Source organism: Panulirus ornatus, chromosome 33 (genome assembly GCF_036320965.1).
Source record: "Panulirus ornatus isolate Po-2019 chromosome 33, ASM3632096v1, whole genome shotgun sequence".
Lineage (NCBI taxonomy): Eukaryota > Metazoa > Arthropoda > Malacostraca > Decapoda > Palinuridae > Panulirus > Panulirus ornatus.
In genome coordinates this window covers 18,459,389-18,486,027 of record NC_092256.1, presented here as the reverse complement: position 1 = coordinate 18,486,027, position 26,639 = coordinate 18,459,389, and the positions used below count along the sequence as shown (strand labels likewise).

Genomic DNA, 26,639 nt, shown 5'->3' with positions numbered 1-26,639 from the left:
CAGGTGGCAGGATTAAAAGTACCGCTACAAGCACCACCACCAGCAGCAGCAGCAGCGCCAACTGAGGTGGGTGGCGGGTCAGGGAAGCAGCGTGACCAGAGCTTGGCTATCAAGTCTACATTTGTGACAACTTCGTGCTGGGAGGTCGTGAGGAGGATGGGGGTTAACCTGGAACCCACTCATGGAGAACACAAAGACATTAAACCCCACTTCGATGATCGACACAGTCGAGATCAATCAAGTATTATCCAATTTGGAGGAAAATTTCCATCTCCAGACTTTACATACACCAACTGTGATGAAAGATGAGAACACAGTGCTGGCATTTTTAGAGATGTTATCTGACCTGTGAACACGTTCGGGCGCGCAGCATGCGAGGAGTCCATCGGACATGCAACGAAATTCATTGAATTAGCATTCATGTTCTCACACCGGCCAGCCTCCTGGTTTACGAATCGTGCGAAGTGTCGCAAAGTGAACCAAATACAGAAACGTACAGTTTGGGGTTCAAGAAACATCTGACAGGAGTATGGGTCGTTTAGTTTTGGGATTATAATCATAGTAACACGCCATTCTTTTGTTACAGCAATACCACTACTGCATTTAGTCTTCCTATCCACAATAAGAAAAAAAAAGAATAGACAAGAAACCAAAGCTACATGAGAGTGATGTTAATGAAGTTCCTAAGTCTTTTAAAAGGCTTCAGAGCTATCTCGAAAAATGCTTCGAGACAACCTTTGAACCAATGAGAAACAGTACATTTTATTCCATTTCTTTCATCATTTATGAGATTACATTCTGGGACTCGCCATTCGATAGTTATACAAGTCTGACATATTTTCATCACTCGAGAGTAACAATTGTGCGACAAATTACGAACTGTCATCTAGTGAGTTGCTTCACCGGGGGCCTCGAACCGCACGGTCTTGTGGTTGTCTTTATAGACGATGAAAAAATGACGATCCATCTTGCGTCCGGAAAATATTACGGATTTAAGATATTTTCCTCCTTTTTTTTGGACAAATTCTTGTCCAGCACTGGGTCTTGGGTAGCGCGTGAGATAGACACAGTGTGGGTGACTATGAAGCAACGACACTCGTTCGACCTCACACACGACACGTAGCTCTCCGGCCGCGTTCGTTAGTTGTTGGTCTGCCGGTTGTCTCTTTCGCCTTCGAAACCACAGGACCGTGGTTCGAGGTTCTCGTGTGGGATAGTCCATCCGGTGAGATTTAGTTTCATCTCGCTTACAATGACACGAGTAAGTTCAGTTTATTTTTAGATGTGTATAGTGGATTTAACCTCCTTCTGTAGAATTTATCTGGCGGGTGAAATTGAGTGTTATTTGGTCTATATATATATATATATATATATATATATATATATATATATATATATATATATATATACGTGCTATTTATGCTTTGATTTCCATAAAGGAAAAAAAATGGCTCGAAGAGAAGTGTGAAAAAAAAATGAATCTGACGTTTTGTTGATCTCTAACTAGGAGCTTGATATCACAATGTTATGAGAGAGGATGTGTGGAGGATAGCAAGATGTTATACTATGATAACTCCCACTTTCATAGTATCCAACATAATCCTTTTAAACATCCACAGAAAGTTGAAAAGAATCGACGAGAAGGAAACTAACCTTTCAAAGACAAAACAATACACACACACACACACACACACACACACACACACACACACACAGGCTCTCATTGCATCTATGGCCCTTGTATCTAGCCCCCAGGTTTTTGGCAACATTACTTTCATCGTTTGACGGAAGTGTTTCTCATCATCCTGTAGAGTTATTTCTCAGTTCCTGTTCGGTAGTACAGTATTATTTCCAGATTTTCTAGTAGGACTTTTCTCAGCTCCTACGGGTTACTGCCGACTGGAGAGCGGGTCGAGGTAGGTCTCTCGTGCATATAAGACACCAGCAGATAGTCATCGCTCTGATGGAATCCAGCACATGATATACAAACGCGTTCCTTAAGATTGGTTTGAACGTGTGTAATGTGGTGTCTACCCTCGTCCAGCTCTATATGTTATTAATCCTCCGGCAAATCTCTTCTGCAACGACCAGTCAGATGATGATCTGTATACCCTCCACATTAACTACATTTCGACGCTGATTACGGTTGTATGTTCCTCTGTTCGGATTACTTCCCTCATGTGCCACCTCCACCTCCACCTCCTCCTAGTCCCCCCACCACATAGGAAGTATTCCTCTGACTCTGAAAAGTTTATAGTCGTTTCTGTATCTGCCTCCAACTAATAATCACACGCCCGTATGTCCAAGACCCACCTGTTAATTGACTCGTCGTATACCTAACCAGCTGATGTTGCTCCCTAATCCATCCCTTCAAATTACAGCCTCTGCAACCCCCTTAGCGACAGCGTTACACTCCTGGAAAACAAGTCGCTATATGAAATATCTATAAACGATTGATCCACACACTGACAACCTTCACACGATCCTACTCAGTTAACGAGAGGTTTTTCCCTGATCCCTTACAGGTGCTGGACATCGGGTTCAACTTGATCGCCGAGATCCCGGTGGATGGGTTCAGAGGGGTCAAGTCCTTGACGCTGCTGGCCCTGGATGGTAACCCCCTCACCACCGTGCCTATAGAGGCCTTCAACCATCTCAACACCTCCCTCAGGGGGCTCTCGGTAGGTAAGTAACCATTCGCTCCGGGGAACGTCGTGGCCCTTCTTCACCACACCTAAAGGAGTTGAGACCCTCCTTGTCTTACTGAAAGGTTTTCAACCTCCCGTTCATCTAAGCATAGTATGAAAAAGAACACTAGATATTCAAATATGGTGTTTGTCATGTCTTCCTAATCGTGTTCCCTGTTAATGTTACATATTCTCCAAGTTTTATGGAAGCTAATAGAACGATGGTTGCAGGCGGACGGTTCCTCCACTGCGACTGCAAGGTGGCGTGGATCACGGAGTGGATCCGTGATTACGACCTGCAAGTTACGTCGCGCGAACGCAGCCCCCAATTCTGCGGACAACCTCCCGAGTACCGGGAGCGATCCTTCTACCAGCTGAACCGGGAGGACCTGGTGTGCAACAACACCTCCTCCACATCGACCATCAGTCGCACCAGCTCCTCCACGGTCGAAGTGGCACGACCGACCACTTCGAAGGCTCCTAGAACCGAGTTCCCACCCACTGTAGCCAGTACGACCACCACGACCCCAGCTCGTCCCAGCTCACCCCTTACCCCATACCCTACCACCTCTACCACCACCACCATCGCAACCACCCCATTCCCAGTGACTAGGACCCAACCTACCACAAGAGCACCACAGGTTAGTGTCCCACGTTGGTTCACAAGGATCACTGTTTTGTCTCCTCCAGGATAATCTGTTGCTAGTTCACCGAGTTTATAATCACCAGCTAACAATCATAGATAAGTTCAACCAGCTACTAACAACTACATTACCTATTAGTTCATCCAGCTAACAGTCACTATTAAGTTCATCCAACCATCAATCACCAACAAGTTCACCCAGATAGGAACAACTAGTAAGTTCAGCCAGTTCATAATAATCAGCAAGAAAGTCACCGATTAGGAAGTTCCCCAGCAAGCAAAGTGTTGCAGACAAAGTTCAAACACCAAAATCATTGAGCAAGGCATCAGTGGTACAATAAATATTGTACAAAATTTATACCCATTTTTGTAAATGGAAAATTCTAATTTAGGGGTTAATATTTTGCATGACAATTACTCTATAAAATGACCTTGGTACTTAAGATACATATTCAGGAGTAAAGAAGAAATGAGGGTCTTTAAAATGGAAAAAATTTCGTTCCTTCATTTTTCTCATTTGGGACATGAACAAAAATAGTTGGATTTTGGATCATCGGTGAGGTTCCTGCCATGATTCACCTCAACAACCCTGGTTTGTCGTGATCAGATAAACAGCCATGGGGAATGTGTGTTGTTACAGCTCTCACACTGCCGTAACACCGTTGTAACAGCACCGTAACTTGCTCTACGAGGCTCCCCACACCTGGTATCTAAGGACATACCTTAGGTCCTGGAAGGTTAAAAAGTTCAGTTTACAATCCATCCATCCTCAGACCTCCTCCGGTTCCCCCACATCCCTCTCCTCTCCTCCCCGTGTGTTGTCATTAAATCCTGACCCTCAAATGACCCTGACAGGTGACGTCATACCGACCTGGGACCGTGGTTCGCTCCGGGACCGGAAACCATGACGGAAGAGAGACTGGCGTTGGGAGTTTGGGCTCCGTCCACCGCGGACCTGGCGGGGAGAACCCCGGCAGGGTAGGAAGTCGACCAACTCTGGACTTGCCACCTCAGTTGCCACCGACCAGGTCCCAGCAGCGGCCGTCCAGAGTAGAACGACCTCTGGCACAACCAGTGCCGACCTCCAGACCCAACCTGGTGCTCAGGAATAATGACCAGACATCTCGAGACGACTTCTTCGGCCCGCAGGCGCAGGGACCTTATGACGAAGAGGTCAGCGAACTTTGGGACAGTCGTGGTGCACCTGTGTTTTGTCTGTTCCATAAAGCATGGACTTTCGCACTACGCATCTAGGACATATACTTGATGATACTTGAAACAGAATAATTCTCGAATTGTAACTTCTTTTTTTCATTTCCAGTCAGCGACTATTTCTTTTCCCTCTGGACTTAATCTCTGTCCTGCACTCACTCGCCTCGCTCATAAGACAACTTGCGAAATCTGCGTTAGACGTGTGTGGTTGGACTCCTAGTCTGGTGACTAGCTAGCACTCGACAACCATAAAAACCTAACAACATATATAAATCCATAACCGGACTCTTGAATTGGACTCTTCCGGGAATTATATATCACTGGATTCAATGGTTTTAAAGATCGCTAGATAGTCATGAGCCCAGGATTTCCGAATCAAACACAGTTCTCAAAAGCTGACCTTACTACTACTGCTACTACAACTACTACTACTGTAACTGCCACTACTACTACTGTAACTGTTACTACCACTACAGCACAACTCATTCCCCTCCTGCACCGTCCCTCATCTGAACAGGACTAACGCAGGTGTCTTGTTCCAGCAGGTCATCGTGCAGGACGCCTACAGGAAGGATAACTCCGTCATCATCCAGTGGGACTCCGAAGTCTCCAACATCCTGGGCTTCAGGGTCGTCTATAGACTCTTCGGCGAGAAGAATTTCAAGGTAAGTCAACTTAGTCTTCCTACTTCAGGAGGTAAAGGCTAGCGACACATGTGCCGGGTGAGTGAGTGAAAAGACTCTACGATGTAAAATAAGGGAAACATCAGAGGACATTGAGAGCCAAACATGCGACCAGAGAGCGTTGGAAAAAATAAAAATAGTAAAGCACACAATTCTTGTTGTTTCTCCAGACTCTCCTATCATCAATAATTCCAAAACCTAATACTATCCCCATCAGTTGCTTTTGTGGATGGATATTTTTTTTCTCTCTGTCGGACACAGATGTTATTCATTTCCCCCTCCAAAAAAAAAGTAAATAGATAAAAAAGCCGCGTAAAGACTTGACAACTGCTAATGTGTCGTCTCCTCCGGCAGCTGGGTCCTCCTCTGGCTGCTTCGGAACGAGAGTTCAAGATCAAGAACGTTCCGACGCAGGAGTGCATCGTGGTGTGTGTCGTCTCCCTCGAGGACGTCAACGTTACCCCAGACAAGTAAGCCTAACAAACACGTCTTCCTGCTGGACGAATATTATAGATGGAGGAAAGAGGTATTAGTGATTAAAGGGATCACAGAGAGCGGGTACTTCCCTGCAGTATGTGAACTTTTACCAGGGAATTCTCTCTGTCTCGAGAAGCAAGAATAGAGGATTTGGCACAGCTTCGAAATAGAGTCGAAGCTGTACCAAACATTGTCTAACAAAGAATCAAAGCTGTACCGGGACTTCAGACGTGTCTGTCTCTTTTGTCTCACGATTACAATTGTTTCTCATGTATTTATGGTTCATTTCCTGTGGTTTATATTACATTTGAAGCTTCAGATGAAGCATAGTGCTTGTAAGATTGTTAATATTATGGTTCATATCCTATGGTTTATATCACGTTTGAAGCTTCAGATGAAGCATAGTGCTTGTAAGATTGTTAAATTTATGGTTCATCTCCTGTGGTTCATATCACGTTTGAAGCTTCAGATGAAGCATAGTGCTTGTAAGATTGTTAACATTGTGGCGTTGGTTCCGCAGCGTTCAGTACTCCCAGTGTCGTGAGATCCGAACCGAGACTTCGGCCGCCATGCATATGGACACCATCATCATCGCCGCGTCGGCGGCCATCTGCGGCACCGTCATTATCGCCGTCATCGTCTTCATCTGCTGCAACAGGAAGCGAGGAGGACACCGAGAGAAGCAGGGCATCCCGGCCGTGTTGAACGCAGCCTCACCTCCGCTGGCCTCCCTGGGCACACTAGGTTCCAGCCCCTTGGGGGCGCCGACGAAGGCCGACTGGGACACACTCTCCATGTACTCCCAGCGGTCCATACCCCGGGCCAGGATGTACCACGTGGACAAAGGTGCGTTGCGAGTGGAGTGTGTCCGTCTGAACCATCAAATGCTCAACTGTAAGTTGGCGATGAAGACCAGCGTACAGATTTCTGAACTTAATCGTCTTTCCCCAAAGTCTTAAACCTCTTTACCAGTCATATCACTGAGGTTTCAGTCATGTGCCCCATACTAACGTAAATCTAAACTTAGAGAAATGATCCTAAACGCCACAGGGGAATGCTTCTCGTATTAAGACTTTTAATAATGTTTACGTGATACGAAAGGGGGAAAAACTGGACTCCATCAGTTCAGGAATCTGTAAGTCTGAAATCCATATTACCTGTTATGTCAGTCTACCAGCACTATTTCATTCGTGTTTTGACCATTGCATGATAATCACCCAAGCACCTCCTTCAGGCATGTAGATGGATGACCTCCGAGAACCACTGTGTCTCCTCATTTCTCATAGCCTGCAACAATTCCAGTATCTCCTGACCTACTGTGTCCTCTCCCCCCTTTTTTTTTTTTAGTTCCTCACGACTCCACTGACCTCTCATGACCGCGTATATCCATTTGTATATCCACATGCAAATCACCTTATGACTTAGTGTAGCCCTTATGGTTTTGTCCTGTGTAATGCCTCATTAATGTCTTGATAAACCGTAACACGATCTCCCACAACCTCGTAACCTCTTGTGACTCCTCCTCATTACCCTGTGTAACTCTCCCCTCCTCCCCTCCCCCCACTCATAACGTCCCGTGAACTCCCACTTGACCTTCCTTGACCTCTTATGACCGGACTGTGTCCTCCCTCGCCCTTCAACAGGCTCGGTCAACAACGGCTATGTGCCAGACGACGTCCGCTCCCACATCTCTCACGCCTCCTCCAAGCACATCCCTCGACCCCGCTCTATGGCCGATGGGCAAAGCCAGAGATCGTATTCTGCCCTGAGCGCGGCCCACCTCCGACACCCGCCGACCTTCAACGCAGGCCTGGGTCTCTCTAGACAAGGTTGGTGGGAGTGGTAGTGGCGATAGTGTAAAGGTGTAGAAGCAAGTGTTGACTACGTGTGGGTGTAAATCAATGGTTGATGACCATTATAGAAGGCTTGTGTGGTTGGTGAATATTTGCATCCATTTGCTAGTGTAAGGTGTAAGTGTTGATATGGGTGTGTGTATGTGTGTTTGTGTGTGTGATGTTGGTAAACAGGGGGTCAGAGTTGTATATATGTCTGTCTTCTATGTGTTTATATGTACGGCTTTTAGTATAAATGAAGTACTTGATCGAATCCCTGTATAAGAAATACAGGCAGACAGACGGGTGTAGACATTATAGCATAAATCAGATTTAAAGGACATTTAAGTAACTCTTAGCTTCTCTGATACTATTAGAGTAAATGTAGAGCAGCCGGGCTTAGTGGGTCAGGTCTCAAGATGAAGAATTCTTGTAGATGGTAGCATGACCACTAGTAGTTATTGCCCTAGTTAGAAACCGAGTTTTTCCTATAATATTAGAGTTAATTGTAATATATATATATATATATATATATATGTATATATATATATATATATATATATATATATATATATATATATATATATATATATATATTCCTGTGAGTCCACGAGGAAAATGAAACACGATTATTTCGTGGACTCATAGGAATTTCTTGATCATGCTCAAAATTGTGATCCTTTCCAATATATATATATATATATATATATATATATATATATATATATATATATATATATATATATATATATATATATATATTATGACACATTTTTGAAAATCCGCTTCTTATATCTTATATATAGTTACTGCACAGCTAAAGCTATGACTGCTGACTTCCCTTATACTTTTCAGGAGATTACAGTGCATGTGTCATTTTGCTTAACAATTATACTTTTTGTGTTTTTGGTATAAAGGGAGTATTGGAATCTTGAACTCTGTCCACACACCAGTAGGTTTACCATATGATCCCTAAACTTACTTCCTATGAAGTAGACTACATGACCAACAATTCTTCTGTCACGGATTCTTCTTGTTCTCTGTACAATATTGGCATGTGTGACTTACCGAAAATTGTTATCTTGTATGATTCAGAGACTTCTTACACTTGTGATTATTTCACAAATTATCTTTAAAAGAAATAACATAGATATTTAAATTTGATATTCTTATGGATATGAATGAGATAATATTTCCTTCTATGATAAATATCAAGAAAATTTATATCTCATGGTAAGTAAAAACAAAAAATCAATATAATATAATCTTGAACTTTTTTTTCCTGATATACTATGAATAACTGACTCTCATTTATTTTCTTGTAGACTTCATTTCTCTTACAGAGTTAAACATACATGTTGCATGGATAAACTTGATCATTACCTATAAACTATGCATTAAAATCCACTCTATTGGTATGTCTTCCGTAAATCAGTTCGTAACCCGACGGGTTTGAATCAATTCGTCAATACATTCTTAATTCAATTAAACACCCTTATGCCTCCTGTATGAACTAAACCGTGATAAGCTAGACTGGCTTCTTTCTTCCGTAGCCACACTGTATCTTTTCCTCTTCAAGTTGTAAGGTTTTTCGTTAAATGAATTGCATATGTTTGAATCACTCTCTCTTGCAGTTCTTCGGATTAAAACCATACGGTGTGTTTTCTTGATTCTGTAACTGTCCTAAAGTATATTTTGAAGTTTGTTCTTGAGTATGCTCTAAAGAGTGTTCTTCGCCAATCATTCTGTTTGTTTATGGAATATGTGGTCTAACTCCTTCCCTCTGGGATGAGTTATGTAAGCTGTATTATGTAGGTCTCATGGGCTATGCTATGTACCTTCCTCATTCAGTCATACAAATGCACGTTCTCTTCCCCCCAACCTTACTACCCTAGCTTCATGCGTTCACGTAGAACGCAGGTACATAATTGGCAAACTACGTTATTAACTTGATCTTTTATATCTCGATACTGATGTAATGTCTACCACGACCCGTTTTCCTCTGGTGTAGAATTAGCTCTTGGGGCTGTGATGAAGTCCTGGCCACTTCTGTATACACACCCTGTGTTTCCAGTCCTCGCTGATGTTAAATTTGCTGACGTGGTTACATGTATCTAGACTATGGAACCATCATTTTTTTTTGTCATACATTCAGTTGCCATTGGTGTACCTGTCAGACCAGCTTCTTTGTTATAGCCAAAGTCTACATATGTATATATCTATATCCGCTGGAACCCCCTTGTGCGTAACTTGTAGTCGTTACCAGTGTCAGAAGAGTAGATAGAATGAGGTAGAAGTTTGTAGGAAGTGACGATGACGGGTTCTCGTATCCCTGTAGGCTCTGCGGCAAGCTTGTGGCAGGACGCCCTCTTAAGAAACGACATCTACCTCCGCCAGCAGGGCCTAGTGAAGCTCTGACGGCGACCCGAGGTGCTCTAGTCACTTTTTCAGGTATGTCGGACCTGACCGTTATACGGCATCTGACAAACTCATCCCCCATCCCCTCAAGCTTGACCTTACACGTCACAATTGTTTGTCTTTACATGTCAGTCCCTGTCTTACATGTCAGTCTTGTCTTACACGTCAGTGGTCATCATACACGTCAACCATGGGCTGTAAACCCACGCAGAATAAAAAGATGTAAAGCACTAACTTTCAGAAAACCTTTAGAGATGCACCAGGCTTGATCGATGTAGGCATCCAATGTCCTGCCCGCAGCTTTACCGTGTTTAGTGCACATAACCCATCATACCTACACCAGTCTTCTAAAGCTTTTACTCTTCCCTATGTCCTGTGTCATGTGTCCTGCACGTTCCTCTAACAGCGTGGTGATTGAGCTTGTTTTAACTGTCCTTATTTCTGAATGCAAGTGGCCATATTGCTTGATGGGGTTTTATTTGGCAGTGCTTGCAAGGATGCTCCACTGACCTTCTCTCCTCCCCACAGATCTCAGCATGTCACGGCAGTCATTGGCGACCTCGCAGCTCAGCGCCGCTGGCTTCGGACCTATGGCTGTGAACCCTAACGCCTTCGGGATAGTTGGGCCGGGATCGACCGTGGGACGGCTCTCCAGGAATATGTCCCAGCGCAGTGACCGCCGACGCCAGCGTTCCAAGTCCCGGGAGAGGGCCGAGTCTCGCCTCAGCCACGCCGGGTCCACCCATTCCCTGACTGGCTACGACACCGACGGATGGACCGACCACGATATGGACATCTACGTGGCCAGGAACCCCACCCGCGGGGGCCTCGTGCAGCTCTAGGACCACCCCTCACCATCTAATGGAACACCTGAAGGAGAACCCTGAGACAGGAGACTTTAGCCCGTGGAGACACGACGGACACAAAGACCTTTGCTGACATGTGGCCCGGAGCTACCACCAGAACTCTGATGTTCTGAGGAACCAAGTTAATCAAAAGGTCGTTTATTGGTGAATGAAATCAGTCTAAATCCCTGCCATTCGCCTGGATCATCTGCCAGATTTTCGACTCGTCCTGTGTCTTGTGTTATGAGGCATAAGCAACCATCACTGTGAAAGTGATGTGTTTGGAGGCTGTGCAAGCAACCGCGAGATCAATGACTTATTACCTCACCAGACACACAAGAAAGGATGTGTTTAGCGTGTGAACGAGAGGAGAACGATTGTATTTATCTTAGAAAAGATGAATATATGTCATGTGCACACCCCAGTGGCTTCAGAACTTCCTCGACAACATAGAAACTTTAGTGCCTGCAGCTTCCTGACGGTTGAAGACAAAGACCTTTCTTCTGTTCCATAGAGGTCTCTGACATCAGTGGTGAAGTGTTCAGTGATAAGTATCGATTTAAAGTGTGAACAAATGTCATACCGTGACGAACATCTTGTCTTCAACAACAGCCATGTAAGACACAATACCTGGACCCCTCTCTTTATGTGGAAGGATAAACGTACTCTTTACAACCAACATACAGAATTTTATCCTTGTTTTACGAGACAGTGGAAGCTGTAGTGACCTTTGTCAGGGGTGTGGGAGGAGGAACAGTCCCATGAATCATTGCGGGTAATATGCTCTCCTGCTTCACCTTGGAGTTCCTTGGTTGTATTGGTGCAAGCGTGACACAGAGGCGTTAAGACGGTGGCGGGTTGGGGAGGGAAGTTAGAGGGGCTCTCGTACCCTTGGATGTCACATGTTGTCTTTCCAACATCATTCCTCAGACTATGTCATGTTCTACCACTTGTCAACATTCGTCTTGAAACCTTTTAGTCGTATTCGGAGAGAAAAAAATATATATTGGTTGTTCATTTGGACTTAAGGCCTATCAATCGATAGGATTAAGATTACCGTCAACTTCAAGTTCTAACACCAATAGAAAAATCTTAAACCCCTAAAAATTGTTAATCTTATAACTGTACGTACTCTGCGTATAGGGCTTTGTTGAGAAATTTTGGACATTATATTTCTATTTATGTACTGACTGCGTAGTTGAGAGTCGCTCAGTTGACTTGCTGGGATATCTTGCATATTTCTTGTAATGATTAAGTATGGTATGTTTTTGATATGGAATGTTTGAGTGTGAATTATTCGTTAGTGTTTGGATGAGAGCTTTGTATATTTTCCCCCCTACGTGTTTGAATTAAAACTCATCACTGTGGTTGATTCATAACCAGCAGTGAAAAGTAGGAGGTATTGTTATGTCAAAAGGAACAAACCTACATTGTTTTTTTTATCTGTGAGACAGACACTCATGGTGATAAACTCTGCTGGTGCTGGCCCATGTGAGTGTATTCTGAGTTTCACGGTCGAGTACTTGCCAAAGTACCATACCTGATTGTCGTTTCATGAGTGTGTCATCAGACTATAATCTATGATCGTGTAATCATATAGTCATATATGCCATGTATCATATGTGTTATATTCTCATACTTGCTGTTGTATCATGGGTTCTATTACCATACTTGATGTAGTGTCATTCTTTATATCATTATACTTGTTCTGGTGTTATGTGTTGCATTATCATGTTTGCTGTGGTATTGTGTGATATTACCATACTTACGCGTTGTCATGTGTATTACATTACCATGTTTTGCTATGGTGTCATATGTTATATTACCATACTTGTCAATGTATCATATCTTTACAGTACTATACTTGCTGTGATATCATACGCTATTAGTGCTGTAATACCCATTTGTTTTCGTATGACCTGAGATAGACTGTTTCCTTGCGACGGTATCATAACGCACAAATTACACTATTTTCGGATGAGATAGTATATTATGGATCGTTAATGTGGCAAGGAAAATAAACTATCTTTTCAACTCTTGGTAATATGACCTCCATTACTGAGGTGCCATGGCATGTACATTACGTTGTCAGAAAGTTTATCACTCAGTTTGCTAACATACACCATAGATTGTATTATCATGCTTTACTGTAAATGAGCAAAACCATAATCATCATCATCGCCTGCATTTATTACGTTGTACTTTTTCAAATTTGCTGCATATCACATATTCATATCACCTTGCGTAGCTATGTATGTCATTTTCTACTTTTAAGTGAGCTTCATATTTGTCAACCCAACAATATAATATGTTATACAGTATTTGGAATTTGCAAATATATATCTTGTGCTTTTAAAAGGAGCCACAATGTCATCATGTGAAATAATGTTATTCGGGTATTTCCAGTGAACGGCAGAACAAATATCATTGACATTTGAGCGAAATGTTCTACCATGTAGTTCTAAAAGAACCGTATGTTTATTTCTTATTCTGGATCGTTTCAGCAATTTAAGACGCTTTTTATGAAATAAAATTGATTGCATAATGAGAGAGGAATCAGATTTTAAAGGTGTTGAGAAGACTAATGTGTAACTGATGGATGTGTTGAAACAAAAGTCTGATAATGCCTTTCGTGACTGGAAAATGTAGAAAAACAGATTGCACAAATTATGTTAAATATTTGAATTTGTGTGAATCAAAGGGCCCACAATGAAAATCATTTTTCTTGTAATGATGGAGGCTGTGCATTTCATCACAAATTGCCAAAGGATTACATGACTCTTCAAACTTTTGCCAAATAACTTTGATACGAGTCGCCTTCACTAGCGTCTTGACGTACGGCCAATCTGTATGCCAATACTTCATTATCTTTTTATGAGAATTTCAGTATTTTAGATTTATTGTGCTCAAGACATATGAGACGCGTGAGATTTACCAATTATGAAAGAGTGACTGTCTTTGAGAAGGTAAATGAACACATGAATATTTTACAATAACAATTTCTACTGAACATTAGAAGAGTTTAAGTTGATATAATTAAGTTTTTTGGAAGTTGTTTAACATTTAGCGTGAGTTATCATTTATCAGAATTATATGATAATTTCAAAAATTGTAAACTGTGCTCAAGGCATCTTGTTAAATACTAAATCTAACTACTTAACGGTTGTTTTTAACATAATCAACTGACACAATCAAGACAAGAGACCATGAACGTATGACACAGTAGAGATATATGACATATGATACCAAGGCATTCTTGGTAAATTAACACACGTATACCGTCATACGTACTCTCAGTAGTTTCAAATCCCAGTGGTAGTCTGACACACTCATGGCTTGATCTTAGATTAGGACACACACACACACACACACACACACACACACACTCATGGAAGCCAAACGATGTGTTTATGAACCAGATCATAAACCCGGGTGAACTGGTTAAAACAAGGGTCACACTAGCAGAGAGGACAACACTGTCTTGTTAACAAAAGAAATACTATGATACAAAAAAAAGTGCTATAAAGTATTTCTAGGTAAAATAATTGCCAATAAATGGAGAAAGTCCAAAATTAAAAAAAAAAAGTTAATACTACAGAAAAAAATACTGTTTTTCGGCATTATTTGGGTATTTATATACAAATACTTGGAGATATATATATATGTATATATATATATATATATATATATATATATATATATATATATATATATATATATATATATATATATGAATATAATGCTAGAGCACAATGTACAGGCATTAGTAGAGATTGTTACTAGTATGTCCAGATAAACAGCTGCCCCTAACAGGTTAGTGTATCATAATCATGTCCTTGTGAATAACACTCGAGTTGTAGCCAAGCCAGTGTGTGTACTGTAATCAAATTGTTTGTAATATAAAATGCAAATACAATGCATTGATTGATGAAGGTGTTTTTCTAATGTAAAACCTATAAGATTGTTATATATATATATATATATATATATATATATATATATATATATATATATATATATATATATATATATACTGACCAGAGATAATAGTGTCTGATAATCTCATCGACCAAAGATCATTAGGCTCAAGAAATGAATAACATCATTAATGAGAGCCAATAATATAAGAAAGATAACTTTAAAGCATCCTATTTTCTGCAATATTTCTGCTCACATTATGGTCAAAACAGAGCATCAAACACCTGCAGACTACCCAATCCTAGTCAGTTATAATCCACTAGTTCAAGGAGGACCTTCGGCCTGTCATGCGACTCATCAAAGTGCAGACGATGCCCTGGATCGTTTGTGTGTGTGTGTCAAGACTTGGTTCAGTGTGTCTATGCCAGGTGTATTCATGAGCAACTTTATGTGTATTCCAAAGCTATATCATCTGGCATTCAACTAAACTCATGGTGTAACACATGACCTCATGATATACACTGATCGTTATGCCACGGGCATTGCTGTTCCACTTCCCTTTCGAACCATGGTATCATCCAAGGTGATGTGTTAAGTAGAGCAACTCGCCTCGTTCGACAGTGAAGTTTATACCTGGCCAATAAATGTTTCGGTGTATAGAAAATTCTCTTCGTGATATCAAGGTTTATATATTTTATATTACATAATTTCTCTTTATTCAAATATAGTTTGTAAGAGTATCAGGAGTTGCACATCACAGTAAATAATCTTTTAAATGAGGATAGATCGAAACAGTGTCAGAGATAGTTCCACTAGTTCATTTTCTGCTTCACTTCGTTGCTTTGAAGATTCGAACCAACCAACGTGCAATCTGAAGCCAGAAGCGAACTTTGCTGCTGCTTCACCACCGGATTCACCGAAACTATATTCAAGTCATTCAAACATCAGTGTCATTACGCGTTTGCTCTAGCACTAGGTGACCGTACGTTTCACATAAGTGGGTTCAAGTTTAGACACACATCAGTGTCATCGAGTGTTTCCTCAAGCACAAGTTAAACATAGTTTCACAAGTCTTGACACTGCATCGTCTACAAGAAGTCACAGTTTACCACTCCTCATCACACCCAGAATCAACAACATATAGGTAAGGTTTTCAGGATTTCTATTGTTCATCAACTTCCATCCTTCTTGGTTTTTCACTTTACATTTCATTGTGAACTAATATCTTTTTCTTAGCATTATTCATCACTGTTTCGTTTATGTGATCACACCACAACACTGTGAAATCTAGGCTTCGTCTCGTATTTCCTTAGGATCACACACAAGATAATGCTGCCAAATACTTTGCGTTAAAGCAAGGCAAAAGGAAAAAAGAATGCTCGTATCTTGTTTTTAACAAGTGACTTCGGAAAACTAAGTCGTTTAATCCACAAATATAGAATACCGGGGAATAAATGTATAACAGTACTTTATACCCTAGTCCATACTGTTAGATGCGAAATGCCCTTATTCTAAACATTCGTAAAATATATTCTCTATTATCCCCAGACAGTCCGCCCTCTCTGTACAAATGGCTGCGGCTCAGTCTATAAAACGGCCACATTTCCCGTTCTCACAAAGATACTGGCCATTAAAGAAAACCATCCCAGGATTTTCATACATTAAATTAACCACGAATGTGAACTATCCGTTACTGTCCATAACAGATATTTATGTCAGGGTATGTTTTGTGACGAACATACTTAGCGTTGTCCCAAGGCAATAGACCTCTTGGTTTAACATCCGTTTGTTTACAAACACGGGCCCTTCGGTCAAGCGAGGGTTATAACTAAAGACAAATATGTGGGATTAAAATTTCCAATAAAATCAAATGAAAGTTTTGAATACGTCAAACAGTTTTGAAATATGAAATGACTGCATTCATATTTTGGTTAGCGGATGCTACTTGGACGGATAACAAGAATGTTGTATTCATGATGCAACATTGTACAGAAAATACGATTTTTTTTCTTTGCAAGGTGCAGGAGATTTTCTATCACAATACCAGCTATGTACATAATTCCTTTACCACGAGTATTCAAGAATGGCTTCACCTGTGACTCAATAGCTGCTGAAATTTACAAAGCTATTTTTCATCATAAAGTCAACACTTGTTATTACGTTTTCTGTAGCTATGGGCGCCTTAGTTTCAAGAGGGTACCAGACTGCGGCACAATGAAGCACCTTCGTCACTACACTGGCATCCCCGTACTGATTATAATCCGATTTGACTCCATTTCAGGCGTTATGAGGTGAGTTATCTTACTTTTCTCACGCTCAGAGTCGTTGGGTATCACGAGAGGCGGTAGTCTTCTGACGGGTTTATTATCTTCCTGTGAGGCCAGAGTGGGGATAATCTCTGGTGGGTTCTCTGGTTTCGCCTTGGAGTCTTCAACCTTTTCCTCCCCGTGCGTCAGGAGCGTTACGGGTCTCGCGGGTTTGGGGGGTTTAGGGACCACATACCCGTCAGGGACCTCTATCAGTGTCCCGCCCGTTAGGACCACCTCACCCATGCTGGGTCGGGTCTTCTTGGGGTTGAAGCGCGGACTGGTCCACGTGTGGTACATGTCACGGCTCTTATTGATTCGTGGCTCTTGCTCATCCCTTTTGCCGCTGCTGCCTTGGGACACAGGGAGGTTAGCGTAGCAGTTAACCTCTGCAGGAGCGTGCGATGGTGTTTGCTCTGGCGGCAGTGACGTTGTTCCGCCATGTTCCTCTCCGGAAAGTCGCGGAAGAGAGTTGGTGGTCTGGTTACCGATGAGGAGGTTGAGTCGCGCCGGCGCCTTTGTTTCCGAAGGCTGCAGCGCCTCAGGAGACGCAGGGCTTCCCCCCACGTTAACCAGATCAGGAGCCGAGCTACTAAGCTCTCCATTTGACAAAGGATGGTCGTTGTAGTCTTGACTCTCTGGACCTGACGGAGCATCCAGCGTTAGGTGCTCCTCTCCCGTTCGGTGTGGGAAGCCAAACTTGCGATGACGGTTCCTTGCCGTCGCGTTTTTAACGTAAGTTCGAGGTTTGCTGTCTATATCCTCAGGAGCGATGTAGTTGTAATCAACGCTCCTGTTTAAGGCCGGGTTTTTGCTCAGGTCAACACTCTTGTTTAAACCGGAGCTCTTGTTCTGGGCGAAAGGGATATTCAGATTCACTTCTTGCTGCTGTGTTTCTGGGTCTCGGCCGCTGTCGATAGAGGAGGCAGCGTGGTTAGGGTCGCGGGTTGAGTGTGAGGGAACTGGCACTGTGCTTAGATTGTCCGTTCTGCCGGTGTGGTTACTGTGAGCCCCAATGGGGTTGACGGGTGAAGGATGAGGATAGTCGTACCCGAAGAGCGTCTTGTTGGAGGACGTTGGAGGAATGTCATAACCAGGATGAAAGTCTTTCAAATCCTTATGTTGCTGGAGAAGACGATCCTTCAAGGTGCTCAAATCGGGTCTCTGGCGTAACTGGGCGTCACCAAACACTTGATCAGGATCGTGAACGACTCCATTAGGCATCTGCATGGGTGTCAGGTACCCGGCACTAGAAGTGACAGACACTGAGCGTCCCGCCTTCACTAGGTTGCCGTTGGCCTCACGCTCCAGGTGAGTCGTGCCTCCGGCCGTGGTACTGGCGATGCCTCTGGGCGGCAGAGCGTTCTTTAGATTCCCATTACTCTCGCCGATGACAGAGCCAGTGATGATCGAGCTGTGACCCGAGAAGACGTTGACGGGAGTCGGGGCGGAGATAGTACTCACCTTGCGAGTGGTGTAGGAGGGTCTGCCGCTCCAACCCGACTTCTTGCGACGGCATCTCTTCGGGCAGCAACAGCAGAAGATGAGGACCACGACCATGGTAGTGGAGCTGGACACAGTGGAGGCGATGGCCACCGGCGTGATGATGTCGTTTTCGTCTAGAGTCATGATTTCTTGGCAGTACTGTATGGCCCCTGTCTGGAGAATCTTGCTGTATCGAGTGTTTTCATTCTCTTCAACAGACCTCTTACGTCTAGTCTCGTATGTATAGATCTGACGTGCTGGAGTCGTTGTATTGCTTGCCTCTGTTGTGGATTCATATGTAAAAGACTGTTTAGGAGGTTTTTCACTTGAGGAATCATCAAATTCATATATGTACCTTTGTTTCGAGTTTCGAGGACTCCTTGGGGTCGACGGAGAGCTCAGTGGATCATTGGATCCGATGTTTACAATTGGTCCGACGATAGATGGCATGCGGAAGGGACCAAATCCAGAAGATGTCGACGGGAGTGGAATTCTTTCCCCTGTGCTTGTGTAGACGAAGTTTCCCCCAGCCTGTGGCCGGGGAGGCCGGCGGGGATGAGAGGGAAAGTTTGGTACTGTGGGGATATTCTCGGGGAAGCCTGAATTTTTCCCCTGAGAGGGAAAGTTTGGAACTGGTGGCACATTGGGAGAAAAGGATCGACCTGTTCCCTGTGAGGGCAAAGTTTGACCACTTTCCTCCGTTAGTACCGCAGGCCGACTTCCGTCTTGTGCCAGTCCAGGATTCGTTCCTTCTTTCCGAACTTCTCGATCTGTTGTAACACCCAAAGGGAGTTTTGGGCCCCCTGCCGGAAATGGTGCGAAATCATTCTTAGAATTGGCGTTAGCAGGTTGATGGTCAGCGTGTATCTGTAGACTGCGTCCCTGTGAGACCTGAAAATTTGCCTGAGGAATCATGTCGCGCACTTCCCTGGTGCTTCCGGCCAAAGATTCGCTCACTTCCTGTTCGGTTAAAGAGTGGAAGCAGAAGGTGTAGCCAGTGCCGGGCTCCAGCCCTTCGACAGAGTAATGGTTCGTGAAGTTCTGCACCGGCTCACCACCCCGGCTGACCAGGACTACCTCCGTCTCATTCTCCTCACCGAAGCGACGGAAGGTGATCCTCCAGCCTAGAGGACGGAGCAAGATGGCCTCTCGCTTGGTCGGAGAGTTAGGCGTTTCTTGAGGGTAGATGGTGACGTTCCAGGACAGGATCACCCGCCGGGATTCACGTTCCATACTCACCCTCTCCGTCTCAGCAGAGTAGCTCTCTGTCGACACAAATGGCATTATCCGAGGAACCTCAGTGGCTGGCGCTGTGGTCGTAGTAGTTGTGGTATGGAAGGTTCTGCCCAGAGTACTGACGTAACGGCATTTGTCCGGTCGAACGAACAAATGGTGGTCTTGTGTGGGCGTCAGGCAGAGCACATACTGCGTCTCAGGTTCCAGGCCATGCAAGAGCTCCGTGAAGATGGAGTCTCTCGGCTGCCAATCAGGCCTTTCCTCCTTGTACCTTTCTAGATTCATTCTGGTGACTGTCGCGGACCGCGGGTCCTCCAGCATCTCTCGCAAGATGACAGCCCACGACAGGGTCTCCGTCGGAGGGCCGGAAGGGGAGTAGAACTCAGCGTCGATTCTCCAGGAGACAATGAGTGCCTTGTGGTTGAGCGCCGTCACGTTCAAGAGGTGGAGGGAGTCAAGGGCCTTTCTTAGAGGACCGTCACCCTCGTCGCCAACAAACACGACCCTGTCGTCAGATGACGCCACTTCAGGAGGACACAAGTCCAACTCTGGAAATTGGAAGATCATATGAAATCACGACATTGGCAAAGTGCAGTGCGTCTCACAGTGAAACTCATAATTGGAAATGCATGTATCTAAACTATTTCTCGATACATAGAACAGCACCACTATATCAATGAAACTACTGCATCTTTTAAACTTCATTAAATCTACGAAAAGATAATATATGTATGATGTGAACTCTAGAGCCATGACATTCATAACAGTTGATAGACATTCAAATGGAGGAACATCTTTCCAAACTATAAGATCAAAGGTTCTTACACCTGCAAGTACCAAGCAAAACGGTTTAAGATAGTGACCAGGCAAAGTTACAACACCTGTTAAGGACGTCAGATCTCGGTGGCGTAGGTGGAGCGGACTGGAACAAGTAGGAGTGGTGACAGTAGGTGTGGCAACGGAGGCGTTTCTTTGAAGACTCTTCAAAATCCATTTGGAGTCACAAGTGCAGGTCCATGGGTTACCTGAGGAGAAAGGAATGGATTACCAAGAGATTTAGAGATGATCTGATAAGTTACGGTGAGAAAGACCTCGGAGGAGAGTGATTTACATGTATCATGTACAGTGAACTAATGAAAGGTTAAGGGAAGAATAGTAGAATTTGAACTTCAGAGAAAATATGATGGTACTGCCGGATAGATCAGGCAAGGACCTCACTGTTTCTGAGTTTGATTAACTTCTTTATTTTCCGAACACTGAAAGGGAACATTGTCAGAGCCTTGAGAGAGCAGAAGAGTTATACTACTTCATCTTTTTTCCTATGGGCAAAAATCGGTAGGATGATAGTAATATGAACGCCATTAACATGAGCAAGATCTGTATGTTGTTTACATCACATCTCCACCTCCTCCAGCATGAGAAGAACCTCACACCTGGACGTGACGACTCCGTCCTCACCTCTGAGGTTGAGGTCAAGTAGAGAAGCCTCAAGGCCTCGAAGACTGAAGGAATGTAGGAGGTTCCCACTCAGGTCCAGGTACTGCAGCCTCGGCATCTCGCTGAACCCGCCCTCCAACACCTCTGCAAACATCAGAACTATGATAAAAACCTGAAAAGAAAATGGACAAAGTAAAACAGAAAAGAAAACACAGCAGAGATGATGAGTTTCGTGTAAGGCCCTGAGGGTCTCCATGACATAACTCAATATTAAGCAAATTGGTACCAGTTTCCTCATGAAACCAGAGGGGGAGATCCTCTGCTCTGGAACAGAACCCTAATGTAACCTCCTGGGCCACGTCGGGAACCCCCCAAGACATCGATTTTTTTTCACAGTGGGAACCATCCAACGGAGAGGCTGCCAGTTGACTCCTCCGCTTTTGTGTGTGTGTGTGTGTGTGTGTGTGTGTGTGTGCGTGTGTGTGTGTGTGTGTGTGTGTGTGTGCGACACTGCTTACCAAGGTGGAGGAACAGGTCAAGAAGTCCCCATCCAACATTCTTTTGTCTTTTGTTTGTTTGTTATAATATAGACCTGTATTCTTTGTGTGGTTATGAGCGTATTTTCATTTCTTGGAAGATTTCTGTGGCCGATGAAGTAATAAGATTCGTTATAAAGGTTAGTTGTTATTTGGGCAATATAGGCTTATCAACTACCATGGTCATTAAAGCCGTCATCGTGAAATCATTTCCTCCAACCGAGAAATCATTTAACATCTATGGTTAGAGATTATTCCAAGACGACATATACTCTCACTGCGTATATATATGACCCATTATAATGGTTATTTGATCTTTAAGCCCAGCAACACAGGCAATTAAGACCGTCTACGTCATGCATCAATCAAATCTTCTTAATTCCTGAGTGTTGTAAAGTACTCTCAGGGAAGTAAGAATAATTCTAAAATCATGTGCAATTTTGCCATGTATGTGTCCCGTACAAAGATGATAAGGAGAGCTTATTACGTAGTAGCAGACTGATCCCCTGATGGTCGTGATAAACTTCGACGGGTTTTTTTGTTTTCTTTTCTTTTCTAGTCGTGCTGTTCGAAAGTGGATTCAGAGACTTTCATACGTATTTGGAAAATAGAAATAGAGAGATGAGGAGGAAAGCCATCAAGCTCTGCTTACTCCCTGGGACTTTTGATACACCCAAACTGGTGGAGTATTTAAAAGACCTGGACATAAGTTTGGACAGATAACTTTAACAAGTAAAAGAGAAGTGATTCTTAAGACTGTGGTTCTTAAACTGCCATAAGATGATGTATCTCTCCTTGAATGAAATGACTATCGGCTCTTGCGTGAACTTTTGGCCAGAATCTGCACCATATACGTCAAACATTTAAACAGACATAAATTGTAAAATAGAGACTTGAGGCGCTACATGTCATTCAGCTCCAAATCGAAACATAGTGAGAAACAAGTGTTAAGATATCCTGAAACTACATGAGTAGGAGACGATTTATTTCATGGTTTTTTCTGAAATGAACATAAACAAATGACACTTGTTTTTTTTGTTTGTTTGTTTGTTTGCTTTTCATAATATTATAGTTAACCTCTTCCTCACTTCGTTTTCGTTTTACTAAAAGACATACGTCTATAGAAAATGGTAAAACGTACTTATGAAGGGATACCTATTTCATTTTAAACCTCTACGTTTTACGATATTTTAGAAGAGTGTAGCTGGTTCTCAGGGTTTGAGCCTAGATGTCCCCTACATTACGTTTCATATATACTACTGAGCCTGGTCAAAGGTCATCAGCAACTGACCTGAGATATGGTTGGAGGAGATATCCAAGTTGGTGAGCCTGGTGAAGGGTCTGGAGAACTGCTCGGGGAAGGCGGAGATGGCGTTGTGGCCGAGGGTAAGGTGGGTCAGGGAGTCACGCAGGGGCTCCAGGTTGAAGACTGCCAGACTTAGCCCTGAGGAACGGTACCCAAGGCGTTCCTGCATGCCCCTGATCTGTGTGAAAAGGACGGGAGTTATCGCTTAGGGATCATGGGGGTGGGATAGGGTTGGGGATCTTGGGGTGGGATTTGGTTTGTGGTCTTGGTTTGGGATCATGGGGTGGGATTTGGTTAGTGGTCGTGGTTTGGGATCATGGGATGGGATTTGGTTAGTAGTCGTGGTTTGGGTTCATGGGGTGGGATTTGGTTAGTGGTCTTGGTTTGGGATCATGGGATGGGATTTGGTTAGTGGTCGTGGTTTGGGATCATGGGGTAGGATTTGATAAGGACTTATGGACTGGGATTGCCTCACGAGTAATAACATCTAAATCTGCTGTCTGCTACGCACCTGTCCGAGTTTGTTGTGGTCCAGGTGAAGCTGCCGGAGGCGGTGAAGGTTAAAGAGCTTGGTGCCCTCCGGCAGATGGTCGATCTCGTTGTAGCGGAGATCCAGGACCTCGAGCCGCGTCAGGTTGACCACTGCGTTAGGCAACGTTTTCATCAGGTTGTGGGAGAGATCGAGGCGGGTGAGGGTGTGTATGTGGGCGTTGAAGGCCTCCAGTTGGACCTCCTCCACGCCCGAACTGATAACGCTGACGATCTCCAGTGAGGATGGGGTGAGGAGTGATGCCGCAGTCACCTTTGGCAGAAGGCAGCTGAAGTACGACACTTCGCGCACAGTCGGAGAACTATCGGTGCCTCTTGCTGGTGCTAGAGTCCTGGGGATAAGACCCACATGTTAATAAGATTAAGTGCCCGCGACTCAGACGAGAAGCAATGTGCTAATCTATTTCTCCTGGTCCTAGTGGATCTTACGTAATATGAGATAAAAAAAACATGCCTCTGTCGACTTCTTCACGAGAGTCACACAAAGGATAGCTGAATTCTCTCTCTCTCTCTCTCTCCCTCTCTCTCTCTCTCTCTCTCTCTCTCTCTCTCTCTCTCTCTCTCTCTCTCTCTCTCTCTCTCTCTCTGATTTATGGGATAGCCACACATCCTCCTGCCTGACTACAGCAACCTCACGTATGGAACGGGTGATCACACGAGCCATCGCTAAGAAGACAGATTGTACACACTAACCTGTCGTTTTCACCCTCACGGGGCTTTTCGCCGAGCTGTCGTCCCTCTGCCACCTGCTCCCTCATTCTTGTCAACGACTCCACCAGCTGGGTGGTGTTGACGCCTCGACAGGTGATGAGTTCCTCCTGACGACGCAGCCTGCACTCCAGGGGCTCTGAGGACGAGGTCCTCCTCCAGTGGTTAGACGCATCCTCCCGGCTGCTGGCTAGACACAGGACAGACACGCCGACCATAAAGACGAACAGAAGCCAAGTCGGGAGGCTCATCCTGGCTTACCTTCCAGCAGGGACCATCACACTCTGGAAGGACACAAAACGGACTACTTAGACAAGAATCCTGAACAGACCGCCACAGGAGACTATGGCCTGTCGAAGCTTTCAATACGAGGACCCTAGGTGGCAGTTGATTACGTTGCCTGCCATCGATTCACAGTTTGCAACATAGTTAAAAAGTGAAGAAGGGAAGACTATCATTGTATTACGAACTGATTCACTGTCTTATCTATATTTCAATCTATAAAGAATGAAGTTTTTTTTTCGATTTAATGTGAGAATAGATACAATATTAAAAATTTTCTTTTTTCAGACTTTAATAGAGAGATAGAGACAGATAGACACAGACATAGAAAAGAAATACGCCCTTCTCCATGTAAGGCAGGTCAGGAAGGTCATGGAAAAATGCAGATGCCAGGGTACACCGAGGATCGCTAAATCAAACAAGCAGAGAACGATGGCAGTCCAGAGGCCTGAGTCTGGGGTCAGACGTGTCGGTCATAATGATCAACCCAGGCGCAGCAACACCCCTCAACCAGCCCCTCTCCCTCCTCACCCCAGTACGTGAAATCAATACGTATCTTCATTGTCTGTGGGGTCGCGTTTCTTACCCTCCTACACCAGACATTATGTAAGAAGGAGCGTATCCAGAACCCAGTCTCGGGCGATACGACGAAGTGGACGGGGGAAAAAAAAATTTCCTTTGTTTTCTTTGAAGAACTTTTTCTTTAAGGATCTTTGAGGTATACTCAGGAATGTGATCAAGTCTCTTTGGGGAAGGGGAGGTTGTAGAGAACTTCTTTACCTGTTACCTGGTTCATTTCAATGGTCATTATGATTAACATACACTTACCAAAGTCCAACATCTCAATACACACACACACACACACACACACACACACACACACACACACACACACACCAGAGTGCTACTGTCCTTCACTGTCTCAGTACCTCTTCCCGTCTCCTCTTCCCGTCTCCTCTCCCCGTCTCCTCTCCCCGTCTCCTCTCCCCGTCTCCTCTCCCCGTCTCCTCTCCCCGTCTCCTCTCCCCGTCTCCTCTCCCCGTCTCCTCTCCCCGTCTGCTCTCCCCATCCCCCATCCCTTGGCAAGATGGTATCAGGTGTGTGAGGGAGCGAAGCCTAAGTGATCTATGAAGAGGCGTACGTGTCCTGCAAGGTTAGGTGTTCCTCTGTCGTGCACCGCTCGGAACACACCAGCTGTTCCTCCCGTGCACCATCAGGGACACACCAGCTGTTCCTCTCGTGCACCATCAGGGACACACCAGCTGTTCCTCTCGTGCACCATCAGGGACACACCAGCTGTTCCTCTCGTGCACCATCAGGGACACACCAGCTGTTCCTCTCGTGCATTACAGAAGGCTTTTCAATTCCTCACACGTCACGTACATCATGTTATACTCAACACACGTGAACACCTGTAGAGACGCACCTGTAAGACGCACCTGCACAGAAGCACCTGTAGAGGGATCATAAGATCGAAAGTCGAATGTTATTACACTTACTCATCAAAGAACATAGTAATTAATACCTCCAAGAACTAATTACCTAATGGCTTTGGACGCTAATGAGCTCATGGTTGTAATTAGGAGAGAGAAGAGCCGAGCTGCGATTGTGTTTCCTCGAAAGAGTTATGGCTCAAATATGCAGCGACACACACACACACACACACACACACACACACACACACACACACACACACACACATGCAAAACAGAAATCGTCACGCCATCGATGCAGCCAAGATCAACAGACAGAGACAAGGAACTTTGGCAACCCAGAGACACACACAGCAGACATTCACAGCAGCAGTAGTACCAACAGGGGTGTTATCAAGAGGAACAAGAAGAGCATTAACAGCAGTAACGTCAACATTGACAGCAACAATGACGTCAACATTGACAGCAGTAACATCAACATTAACAGCAGTAACGTCAACATTGACAGCAATAACGTCAACATTGACAGCAATAACGTCAACATTGACAGCAACAAGAACGGCAGAAGTAGCAGCAGCAGCAGCAATACTGGGTCTGGGAGACCTTGCTGTCAAGGCCGAGCTTTACTGTGTTACAGTGGTGAGCG

General features: G+C 44.1%; 2 protein-coding genes across 6 annotated transcripts in view; one reads left to right on the top strand and one right to left on the bottom strand.

The window, feature by feature from the left end:
* haf (leucine-rich repeat and fibronectin type-III domain-containing protein hattifattener) overlaps nt 1–14,729 on the top strand; it is a 66,526-nt gene extending 51,797 nt beyond the window's left edge. Inside the window, exons 6-14 of one of the 5 annotated variants that reach the window (XM_071681778.1) lie at nt 2,526–2,685; nt 2,919–3,328; nt 4,186–4,503; nt 5,088–5,207; nt 5,580–5,695; nt 6,223–6,596; nt 7,346–7,531; nt 9,873–9,985; nt 10,481–10,617. In XM_071681778.1, coding sequence (XP_071537879.1) covers nt 2,526–2,685; nt 2,919–3,328; nt 4,186–4,503; nt 5,088–5,207; nt 5,580–5,695; nt 6,223–6,596; nt 7,346–7,531; nt 9,873–9,952 — 1,764 coding nt within the window. In that variant the 3' untranslated portion in view covers nt 9,953–9,985; nt 10,481–10,617. Of the gene's footprint in view, nt 1–2,525; nt 2,686–2,918; nt 3,329–4,185; nt 4,504–5,084; nt 5,208–5,579; nt 5,696–6,222; nt 6,597–7,345; nt 7,532–9,872; nt 9,986–10,480 lie in introns of all 5 variants that reach the window. The other 4 variants (XM_071681776.1, XM_071681777.1, XM_071681780.1 and 1 more) reach the window with 4 other exon arrangements.
* A 656-nt stretch (nt 14,730–15,385) lies between these two features.
* The window catches only part of LOC139759541 (uncharacterized), a 58,535-nt gene continuing 47,281 nt past the window's right edge, over nt 15,386–26,639 (bottom strand). Inside the window, exons 3-8 of the mRNA XM_071681775.1 lie at nt 24,264–24,562; nt 23,533–23,902; nt 23,007–23,199; nt 21,201–21,323; nt 20,624–20,767; nt 15,386–20,290 (exon numbers count right to left, since the gene is read on the bottom strand). Of these exons, the coding sequence (XP_071537876.1) occupies nt 16,947–20,290; nt 20,624–20,767; nt 21,201–21,323; nt 23,007–23,199; nt 23,533–23,902; nt 24,264–24,529 (4,440 nt within the window). The 5' untranslated portion in view covers nt 24,530–24,562 and the 3' untranslated portion in view covers nt 15,386–16,946. The remainder of the gene's footprint in view (nt 20,291–20,623; nt 20,768–21,200; nt 21,324–23,006; nt 23,200–23,532; nt 23,903–24,263; nt 24,563–26,639) is intronic.